The sequence below is a fragment of the Dromiciops gliroides genome, chromosome 3 (genome assembly GCF_019393635.1).
Source record: "Dromiciops gliroides isolate mDroGli1 chromosome 3, mDroGli1.pri, whole genome shotgun sequence".
Lineage (NCBI taxonomy): Eukaryota > Metazoa > Chordata > Mammalia > Microbiotheria > Microbiotheriidae > Dromiciops > Dromiciops gliroides.
This window is the reverse complement of record NC_057863.1, coordinates 214,566,501-214,578,607: the sequence shown is the minus strand read 5'-3', so window position 1 is coordinate 214,578,607 and position 12,107 is coordinate 214,566,501. Positions and strand designations below refer to the sequence as shown.

At 35.3% G+C, this 12,107-nt stretch overlaps 1 protein-coding gene across 1 annotated transcript in view; it reads right to left on the bottom strand.

Annotated features, from left to right (window-relative positions):
- Positions 1 to 8,452: 8,452 nt before the first annotated feature.
- The window catches only part of ADGRG2 (adhesion G protein-coupled receptor G2), a 168,794-nt gene continuing 165,139 nt past the window's right edge, over positions 8,453 to 12,107 (bottom strand). Inside the window, exons 28-29 of the mRNA XM_043994983.1 lie at positions 11,762 to 11,914; positions 8,453 to 10,066 (exon numbers count right to left, since the gene is read on the bottom strand). Of these exons, the coding sequence (XP_043850918.1) occupies positions 9,882 to 10,066; positions 11,762 to 11,914 (338 nt within the window). The 3' untranslated portion in view covers positions 8,453 to 9,881. The remainder of the gene's footprint in view (positions 10,067 to 11,761; positions 11,915 to 12,107) is intronic.

Here is a 12,107-nt window from a genome sequence, read left to right as displayed (position 1 = left end):
TATCATTCTCATTATAATAATTTCTACCTTGAGGAGGTACAAGGGAGGGCCTGTCCTACTCATTATAATATTCTCCACCTTGGGGTGTTATTTGGAGTTCCTGGGGTCCTAACCCAACCCCCGAGGCAGGTACCTCTTTCTGTGGAGGTGTGTTTTTTGGGTTTACATGTCATAAGGTGAATCTGGGGACAAATTTGGCCTTTTCTGCACATGTCTCTTTCTGATTCCCATGCTTAGTTTCAAAACATCTTCATTTTTCATTTATTTCTGGTATAAATTTCTATAGGCTGTCATTTCCTTTATTGTTATTTGACCTGACCCTTTATGGTCCTGTTATGGGTACTGATTTCTGTGGGTAAGATAACCTAGCATAAGTTATCCATTAACTGGGGTCTAACTCCCTTTTAGAGCTAATATCTGAATTAGAGCTTGGGTCTTAGGTTTTTCTATTAACCCCTTTTTGTCTCCTACATCACAACTACTATGAAAAAGAAAACACTTTTTTTTTTGGAAGACACTTTCAATGTGATATTCCAAAAGACAAATAATAAAGACATAACCAAGATTAATTTAGCCCACAGAAGTGAATGTAATGATATGGGACTTCTGGGGAGAGAGTAGTGGTGGTGGAATGGATTTTTAGTAGAATAAAGAATTTTTAAGCATTCTTGTTGTTATAGGAAATTAGGTACATTAGCATACTATTGGTGGAACTATGGATTTGTTCAACCATTCTTGAACTTGTAACTATGGAAGTAAAATCACTAAATTCTATGGATCTCTGCTTAAATATACTCCAAGTTCCAATATATACAAAATATTTATAATAGCACTTTTTGTTTAGTGAAAAACTTGAGAAAAGAGTAAATGTCCATCAATTAGGAGATTGCTGAACAAATTATGGCTTCTGAATGTAATGTGATTTTGTTGCACTTTAAAAAAATGCTGAATTATGTATGAACTGATGCAAAGTTAAATAAGTAACCCCCCCCTCCCCAAAATGTATACAGTGGCCATAATAATCCATAGTTAAACAACATTGAATAAGATCAGAACTTTGATCCATGAAATAAACATTCCTAATATTGAAACATGCCTCTCTCATCTTGGCACAAAGATAGGTATGGATGTGGCTATGTTGTTATATTGGACATACTGGATGAGAATATGTTGTCCTCATGATTGGATATTGGATTGTCATAGTATACAAAGACACACTGTCATAAATGTTAGCCATGGTCAGTGTGTTGGTTTGTTTTGCTTCTATGCACTTTGTTATAAGTGAGGATTCTTTTGAGATTGGGTTACTGGGATGGGACAACAAAGGAAATAATAGTACCAACAAAATATTTCTTAAAAGTAGATAAAATGCAGATTATCTAGATGATAACATGTAGAGGGAAGGATAGACTATTGAAGTAATTCATCATTACCTTGAAAGGCATTACAGGTGGACAGCTAACTGGACCAAGTGGTGCTTTGGAAGAGGAGACTGTACAACATTTGGGAAATGGTATAATGGTCTCCATGTTCCTAAAATATTTATTATTTAAAAAGTCATTTTTTTAACACCATTGTTCTCCCAGTGATAATATATATGTGTAGCTCCCCATCACAGAATATGATGATTTCAAAAGAATTTAAATTGTGGTTGAACTTCAAAGGGCAATAAACTACAGCACCAAGTCCTACAGGAAGCCTTTTTAAAAAAAAAAAATCCTCATAGTTGCTAGTGTCCTCACCTCTGAGGTTATCTTCTGTCTACTTTGTGTCAGGGCTGTACCAATTTTTACACACACACAAACACATATATGTATGCATACATATAGGCCTGTGTGTATATATATATGTTGTCTTCCATATTAGAAATGTAAGCTCCTACAAGACAGAAAATCTTTAGCTTTTTTCTTTGTATCCCACATGTTTAACATAGTGCCTGGCACAGAGTAAAGGCTCATAAATGCTTGTTGATTGATTGATTGATATAAGCAGACTGTAGCATATTACTGGGATTACTTGTACCAAAGAAATGACATGACAGATGCCTTTAAGGATGTGTATGACTGGAATAGGAAGTAGAACAGCCATGTGGCAAAAAACAACAACAAAAAACAGAGAGGCAGCTGACTGATATGTTAGAACCTCAGTTTTATGATTTATGGAAGTATGGAGATGAGAATTTCACAGGGTGGGTCATTATTTGCACCAGTAAACAGTATCCACACTAATGAGATTAAAAGTCAATTTAAGACTTAGGTAAAGGGAACATATATCTCTTCAACTCAACTGTAAGAACTTCAAGGGATCAATATTAATCTTTATGTCACCCACATTACCTAGCACAGTACTTTGTATGTAGCAAGTATACATTAAATATTTGTTTGAATGAATGAACCTTGTTTGAGTCTTTCCAGATAGGGTATATAGCACATATTTTCAACTGAGGTTAGAATATTTCTGCATAGCTCCGTTATGTTACACTCAGTGGGAATTTCTAGTGAAGTAGATCCAGGACACTATCTGGCATATGTTCCTTCTGTTGCCCTGTTGTCATTTCTCAAGTCCTTGTAATTAACTCTGGTTATATATGTCACCATGTTTCCAATTTAGGAATCACATGCAAAAGTCCTGAGTGAAACACTGCTATTTTTAACTACAACTTGGAATTAAATTACTTAAGTCTAACTTTTTGGATAACTTCATTCAGATTCTTACTAGGATTCCAGTAAAAAGATAAGAACAGTGCTTCTTTATTAACTCCTTTTATGCAAATTTGTTCTTTATTTGGGAGGGGACTTGCTACTGTAAAGGAGAAATTAGAGAGAAATATTCATTACTTAGTATTCCCATTGTGCTTTGGAATTTAAAAAATTTATTGATCTCCTTTTTGGTTGATTCTATTTTCTTGGTCCCTTCCTACAATATATAAACATTCTACAATCACAGGCTCTCCAATTTCTAATTTCTGCCTTAGGATTATCATCACAATAACTCAATGTTTCAATAAGCCTGAAATTCTAAAACAGCAAAAAAAAAAAATTAAAAAATGAGAAGAGAAATTGAACTTTATAGCTTTAAATGAGGTCTCTCAAGGTATATTTACACATTTATTTTAATAGTCATTCCAGGTTATGAAAGACTGCTGGAAAAACAAAACAAAACAAAACATGTCTCCTATTTCCTTTTGGATGCCCTGTCACGCTTGACAGAAAACATTCCTTCTAATATTTACAAGTTTAAAAGCTGGGGCCAATCAACCATTAGAGCACAGTGTCTTGCACATAGTAGGTGGTCAATAAATATTTACTGAATACATGAATAAGGAGGGGGAGGGCAATTGGATTGGTCAATCAAATAATTTTATCCCAATTAAAATAGGTGACAATATGCTATACCTTAATCCCTTAACAAGGTGAAAATGCATCAATTGAATTAATCCATCATATGGTTAAGACCAAATGAGGAAAAAAGATTATTCAGTTTAGATGTCTTTAAAAGTTATTGGATGGGGCAGCTAGGTGGTGCAGTGGATAGAGCACTGGCCCTGGATTCAGGAGGACCTGAGTTCAAATCTGGCCTCAGACACTTGACACTTACTAGCTGTGTGACCCTGGGCAAGTCACTTAAACCTCATTGCCCTGCCCCCCCCAAACCCCAAACAGTCTCTTTTTGCACATGATATGATATACTTGTGAAATCCTAGAGATTCAACTAAAAAGCTTGTTGAAATGATTAATTATTTTAGCAAAGTAGCAGGATTATAATAAACCCACGTAAATCATCAGCATTTCGATATATCACCAACAAACCCCTGCAAGAAGAGATAGTAAGAGATATCCCATTTAAAATAACTGCAGAGCATAAAATACCCGGGAGTGTGCCTGTCAAGACAAACCCAGGAAGTACATGAATATAATTACAAAACACTTTTTATACAAATAAAGTCAGATTTAAATAATTGGAAAAATATTAATTGTTCATGGGTAGGCAGAGTCAACATAAAAAATGATAATTCTACTTAAGCTAACTTACTTATTCAATAATTTCCTAATTAAATTACTAAAATATTTTATTGAGCTAGAAAAAATTATAACAAAATTCATTTGGAAGAAAAAAAGGTCACCAAAGGAATTAGTGAAAAAAAAAATGTAAAAGAAGGAGGTTTAGCAGTACCAGAACTTAAACCATATTATAAGGCAATATAAAACCTATCTGGTATTGACTAAGAAATAGAAAGGTAGATCAGTGGAACAGAGTAGACATACAATACACAGTATTAGATGATTATAGTAGCTTTGGGATAAGAATTTTTTATTTGGTAAAAATTGTTGGGAAGACTGTAAATCATTTTGGCAGAAACTAGGTATAAACCAAGATAAAGTCAAAATAGATACATCCCCTAAACATCAAGGGAAATATTGTAAGAATATGGAACATATTACCTATAAGATTCTGGATAGAAGAATTTATGAATAAACAAGAGACAGAGAGCACTGTGAGATGTGAAATGGACAGCTTTGATTGCATTAAATTAAATAGATTTTGTACAGGCAGCCAATGTAGTCAAGATTATAAGGAAAGCAGAAAACTGGAGGGAAATTTTATAGACAAAGGTCTAATATCCCAAGTATATAAAGAGCTTGGTTAAATTTATAAGAATGAGTCATCGCCCCATTGATCAATGGTCAAAGGATATGAACAGGCAGTTTTTGGATAAAGAAATCAAAGATAGCTAGATAGATGGATAGATAGATAGATAGATAAAATGCTCTAAATCATTTTTATTATTATTGTTTTTCTTTTTTGCTGAGGCAATTGGGGTTAAATGATTTGCCCAGGGTCACACAGCTAGTAAGTGTTAAGTGTCTGAGGCCAGATTTGAAGTCAGGTCCTCCTGAATCCAGGGCTGGTGCTTTATCCACTGTGCCACCTAGCTGCCCTTGATTTTATTTTTATTATTATTATTTTTCTTTTTCTCTAAATCATTATTGATTAAAGGAATGCAGATTAAAGCAGTTTTGAGATATCATCTCACACCTATCAGATTGGCTAAAATGATAGAAGGGGAAAATGACAAATGTTGGAGAAGATGTGGAAAAATTGGGACACTAATACACTGTTGCGAACTGTGAACTGATCTAACCATTTTGGAGAGCAATCTTGAATTATGCCCAAAGACTTATAAAAATGTGTGTACCCTTCAACCCAGCAATCCCACTATATTAGGCCTGTTTCTCAAGGTGATCAGGGAAAAAAGGAAAGAACCTATATGATCTAAAATACTTGTAGCAGCTGCCTTTGTGGTGGCAAAGAACTGGACATTGAGGGGATATCCATTAATTGAGAAATGTCTAACCAAGTTGCAGTATTTGCTTATGATAGAATACTACTGTCTTGTAAGAAATGATGAGCAGGTTGATTTTAGAAAAAATCATGGAAAGACAAATGAAATAATGAAGTGAAATAAACAGAACCAAGAGGATATTGTATACAGCAACAGCAATATTCTTCAAAGAATAACTGTGAATGACTAAGCTATTCTGAGTATCATAAAAATTAAAATCAACTACCAAGGATCTATGAAGGAAGATGCTATCCAATTCCAGAGAAAGAACTGATAAATAGAAGTATGCATAGCATGATTCTCCATGTGTGTCTGTGTGAAATGGTGGCTTTCTCTAGTACAGGGTGGGGAGGGAGGGAGGGAAATAGCTTGGTACTTAAATATAACATTAAAAAAAAAGAATAACGAAACAACAACAACAACAACAAAAAGATGGAATGATATGGAGGATAGAGAACTGGCCTTGTTGTGAGAATGATCTGTGTTCAAATCCTGACTCCAACTCAAATTAATTGTGTGATATCAGACAAGTCATTGAACCTTGCAGTGCCTCCAGAGAACTCTCTAAGAGAAGTTGCTGATATGATTGGTGAAGGGAGTTGGTACATTGAGAGGTCTTGTACTTATGAAATCACAAATCTAGATTAAGAAATAGTAAACATTAATAAAATATATTTAAATAAATGCACATTCCTGGTTTCAAAATACCAAGGTGACTTGTTGAATACAATTTACCAACAAGGTCGGGGGTAGACTACATATTCTCTTAGGTCTCTTCCAGCTCTAGACCTTACCTAAGACATACTATTACCAAAAAAGTTCACTAGGCTCTCAGGATGTGTGTGAAAAATACACATGTCCTTGGAAGGGGTATTTCTAACAATTTTGGTTAAGATTGTCCATGTGACATTAAAAAGAGAGGTCTCACTAAAAGTCTCTCCATGTGTGTGTGTGTGTGTGTGTGTGTATGTGTGTGTAGAATATCACCTATTACTCTATCTTGCAGGACAGAGCTTTTGATTGCATGTTGCAATACAGCCTAGTCTCTAGATAGATGCTAGGCTTGCAGTGATGGCAGCTAGATTATTGAGTCAGGCCAACAAGAAGTTGCGTATTATTTTTCAAAAGATTGTGGGGAAAACTCAGAATATCTCAGGGCTACTTGACTCTTATATCTACACCTAAGCCACCAAGACGTCTGTTGACCCCTCACCCTTTGCAAAGTAGGACTGATAATGTGGAGAACATAGCTTTGTCTCTGGGTGGTAATGAAATGATCTAGCTTTCACATCATCCTCCAAGTGGTCTTTCTTTTTAAAATCATTTATTTATTTATTTATTTACTTACTTATTTATTTATTTATTTGCAGGGCAATGAGGGTTAAGTGACTTGCCCAAGGTCATACAGCTAGTGAGTGTCAAGATTTGAACTCAGGTCCTCCTGAATCCAGGGCAGGTGCTTTATCCAATGCATCACCTAGCTGCCCCGAAGTGGTCTAAGGAAAACAAAAAAGCACATTTGAACCAAGGATTGAAGAATAATCTTGAGTCTGACATAGAATCAGAGACTAGAAGAACTCTATCATTCCTAGTGAGCATTAGCTTTCTTCTATGTAAAATTTAGCATGAAGTCTTTTCATCTCACAGTTTCTCATCACCCCATGTGTACACAAACACTAGGAAATATTTAAAGGGTACCACCAAACACTGGTTCTGTAGTTTTCTCTAGTAGCTAGGAGGCTTAATGGGTAGAGCACTGGGCTTAGAGTTGGGAAGATCTCAACTTAAATCTGGCCTAAAATGGTTACCAGCTGTGTGATCCTGGGGAAGTCACTCAACCTCTCTGTGCCTCAGTTTCCACATTTGTAAAGTGGGAATAATAATAACACCTAACTCACAGGATTGATGTGAGGATAAAATGAGATATTTATAAAGTGCTCTACAAGACATAAAGTGCTATATAAATGTTAGCTATTATTATTGTAGTAGTAGCCAATAATTTGGAAAATTAATCTTTTATATCTTTGTGTACATACGATGTATATGAAAATATGTTCTAATTAGTTTACATATATGTATTTCTCATTTGTATTTTAACTATCTGCCTCATAAAATCCCATTTGATTAAGGACAACGTCCATGTTTTATTTATCTTTGTTGGTTCTTGATAATATATTTGTTGAATCACTAAATGAATGAATGAATGAATGAATAAATGCAGAGGTCTACCAGATGGAGAAGACTGTCTAGCCACATTTGTATAATCCACATAATCTCCTATGGGTATCACTAAAATGTCTGGAAAATCTCAGTTCTTTTCTCCACTATTCTCTTAAAATTCCTCCAGGATGCCCCCTGGAATCCCAGTTTGAAAACTATTATTGAAGGGAATAAATCTGCTAATAGATGTAGAGTTTGGGGCTCAAATTAGGAATATATAGTGTCACTGAATCTTGAAAATGGGTAAAATGCAAAGGGATGATGTCACAAGAGACTAGACAGCATTTTATCCATATTGCTTCATATTTCTAAATGTAGGAATTCTTAACTTGGGGTCCATGAACTTGTTTTTTTTTTTTTGGTGGGGCAAGGAGGGGTTAAGTGACTTGCCCACAGTCACACTAGTGTCAAGTGTCTGAGGCCAGATTTCAACTCAGGTCTTTCTGAATCCAGGGCTGGTGCTTTACCCACTGTGCCACCTAGCTGCCCCCCATGAACTTGTTTTTAAAAATATTTTGATAAATGGAATTGGTTTCCTTTCTAATCCCATTATTTTATGTATTTAAAAACATACTTAAAAGGGGTTTGTAGATTTCCCAAGACTGACAAAGAATCCATCACACACACACACACACACACACACACACACACATTAAGAACTCCTGTGACCTAGTGTGATTCACAGTTCTCTAGAAAATGTTATTAATGGTTTTTTACACTCAGGCCTTTAGTCCTAATTTATTGTACTTAAGCAACACTTCCATTTAAAAAAATGGACTGCACACACTTTATCTGTATGAGAGTTATTAAAACTTAATGAAATGAACTTGAAATTTATTTTTCCAGTTTCAACATTTTAAAATATAAATACAAAAGAATTAAATAAAACATATAAGAAACAGTGCAAAGGCAATTAGCCAAGTAGAGCGTTCACAGAAATGCATCATACTGTCATTATTGTTTGTCCTGTGCCCCCCACATTCACTTATACAAGTATTGTGAATCTATACAATAGATCCCATGGGAGTAAGAGGGTAGGACTAACTAAAGACTTCATATAGTTCCTATTAAGAACATACTCGGGGAAATAACCAAGATACTATAAGTGGGAAGCAAAGGAAAACCTATCTAATATGTAAAAATCAGGGTTTGATATTCATAGGAATGATAATATCGTGGGATAGTTTCCCACTCTCAATCTCATGCTTACCTTCATCACTGTACAACTGTCTTTGAGACATGACATGCCCCCTAATATTTATATATATTATATATGTATTTATTAATTATAGCTCAGAGTAAACCGGAGCTTAACAGTCTTAAAAGTCAACCATGTACCATGCAGTTACCTTGCTCCTAAACAATAGTAGCTAGGAATTTTTCCTTATATACATTTCATTAAAAAGTAATATTAATTTGTCCCTTTCTTTTGAAAGGCTCTTAGAAGGTTGAAAGTGGCAGTGAATGAGGCTGCTCAATGGTTAGAATTGCCCTGCTAAATGATCTGCATCTTGCTTCCTCTCCTTCCTCTGATCAAACTTTTAAACTGGTCTAAAAGGGCCAGAATCAGGTCTCAGAATTTAGGTTTCAGAATCAGAACCAAGAATTAGTTCAGGGCTTATTCATACATTTTAGTTTAGCCAGCATCTTTACATGTCGGCCCATGTAAACTGCTGCATTCCCAACTGTATAATCTCTCAGCTAATGAAGAGCAGAGTTTGGGAGTTCACTGAATCAGCCAGCATTTCCTAAGTTACAGCTTGAAACAAAATAACACAATCACTTCTATACAAAAGGAAAAAAAATTTACATTATAGGAAATAAATATACATGTTTCTAAAGTAGAAAGAAAATGTTAATGGTCTGTGGCACTTAACTTATATACAACAAGAAGGACCAACCCCACAAAAGGTGTAATTAACAGCTGTTGTATGATATGATAACAAAGAAAATAAGCATAGTCTAAGTTGTCATCAGTTATGGGTTTTACATTGGTACTACTTAGAATATTTATTTTGTATTACTGTAATTTTTTTTTTAAAGTAAAAAACAACAACTCTCTTTGAAAGGGAAGAATAATGACCCAGACTGCAAACATATGTGAGCTCCAATGTAGCTTCCAATGAATCTTCTCTAACAGAATTTTGAAGTTTGTTTTTCCCCCCACAATCCCCAGTTCTTGCCAGTCCTGGATCTGTTCTCCCCAAGGACATGGGGCACTAAATAACTTAGCTTTAAGTCCTTCTCACATTGTGTGAACGTTAAGACTGATACTTTCCCATTACCCAGCACCATACTGGGAATTTTTTTTTTTAAATCACATTTGCTCAACAAAGTGGAGGCTCCCCCTCTTTGAAGTCCGTCTGAGAGAGATTCGGTTTTTGCTGTTACAAGCATCTTCCTTCTCATTAAGCCCGTGTTGTTTTCCTGAGAAGTCATGGAGGCACACATCACCATTCTGGACACTGAAGGAAACTCCATTCTTTTCTGTAGAGGCATTTCCTAGAGGAAGATTAGCAGGTTCACTTAATGAATTAGTAGGATGAAACATTTACTAAAACATGAAAACAGCCCACACCTTCCTACCATATGCATTGCGAAGAAGCTTCCTCCTTAATAATTGTAGGGCATAGTTATATTTCATTCTGGGATCAGAGAATCATAGGTTTAGAATTGGAAGGGACTCTAGATATGGATTGAAAAATCCAATCCATTTCATCTAATCCTCTCATTAATACAACCTCTTCCTGAGGAGATATGGTAAAAAATCCTAAGTATTCCTCTGCCTTTTTTTTTTGGAGACTGTGTCTCCCTGTCTCCTCTTAGATGGAAGGATAGCCATCACTCATGTATCCCAGTACTCATCAGCATTGGAAACTCCTGCTCAGCTCTGCTGACTTGGTCTGTTTTAACCCTCCTTAGACAGCCTGATACCCTTTCACTTCCAAGGTGTCACCATGTTGGTACTGGATTTGTGTGTACATCTGATTACCTTTTGTCTCACTGTAGCTCAGAACTCCTGAATTTAAGCAATCCACCAGCCTCTCAGCAGCAGGAACTACAGATGAGCACAATTGTGGCCAGCATTGATATGCTTCTTATTATGTCCTGTTGCTTACATTGTCAGTGACTCATTGCACACCTATGACTTCCCTTCCCTTTGGAATTGAATTTCTTTTTTTGTGACCCCAAATTAAGCTGATCTTTTTTTTTCCTGCTCAGTATTTGGAAACTAATCTTGCCATACTGCTGTTCATAGTAAATGATGAGAGTGCTCACTCTAAAATGGTATAAAGCTATTAAGGAACTAGCATTAATTACATCCCTCAAAGGGACTGAACATTTTTTATTTTTTCAGAATCTGTGTACATTATGGTAATACCAGCAGATTTTGCTGACTTTGGGAGATCTGGGATTTTGGGGGCAGACATACTAACCGCTTACAAACTGTATTCAATAAGTCATGAAGAGTGATGAAAAGCATGAGAAGAAAAGTCATTCTAATAATTACTAGCCGAGGACAATTACACTGATTTAAATAAAAATAGATATATTAAGAAGCAAAACACATAAAGACATAAAAGATAAAGCTGATTTAAGTAAAAAACACCCCAGTTTTATAAAGGAAGAACAAGTGAATATTTCTGATACAAATGTCAGAATTCCTGGGCTTACAAAGCATAGCAACTAAAATCTGTCCACCTATTGATAATATAGAAAGCCGTGTTTTATCTTTTACTATTGTGCAACTGAACATTGACTAAAAGAATCAACATCAGAAGAAAGGATTAGTAAATAGGATAAGTCATAGTATAGCAAGGTTTAAGCATAGAGGAAGCGTCTAGTTAAGATGTCACAGGAATTGGTGTGGTTATTTGAGCTTTTCAATGTGGCTCTTAAGGAGCACAGTCAATGGAATTTAAAGATGATACTCTGTTCAGACTTTGCAACATTAAAGCTTTGTATTCAGTAACAATTCAAAAGAGAAGTGGATATTCTTTTGAAAATCAGTTCCACTGTACACTAACATGAATCAAATTCTGGATGAGTATTTCTCTTTTATACTGGCAACCATTTTAATGAACAAGTCATATGTGATTATGCTCTGGACTTAGAAATGATGTCACAAGAGGATAGATCTACTTTTAAAAGTACATTAAAAATAGCTCAAGAAATACTTGATGGAGATATACATACCATTCCCATTTGCGTGCACTGAGCAATCATTATTCACTAGCAGGGTGGTAGAATTAGTGGAGTTACTGTTTGATTGTAAGGAATTTGAAGAACTGGACACTCCTTGGTTTACAATCTGCTTCTTTAAACCATTAGTAGCAGTTCTACTCCAGTCTATAGCAGAATAAGCATTACAGAAAATAGTGCAGTTTGTTGAAGCAAAAATGCAAGGGACAGGTATATGGGAGATAATGAAATCTAGAAACTACTATCACACTTCAAGAGCTTACAAAGCAATTACATCAATACCTGATTGTTCAATAAGTAAACCAAAAGTTACTAATTCTATCTTCAGCTCCAGCTGATG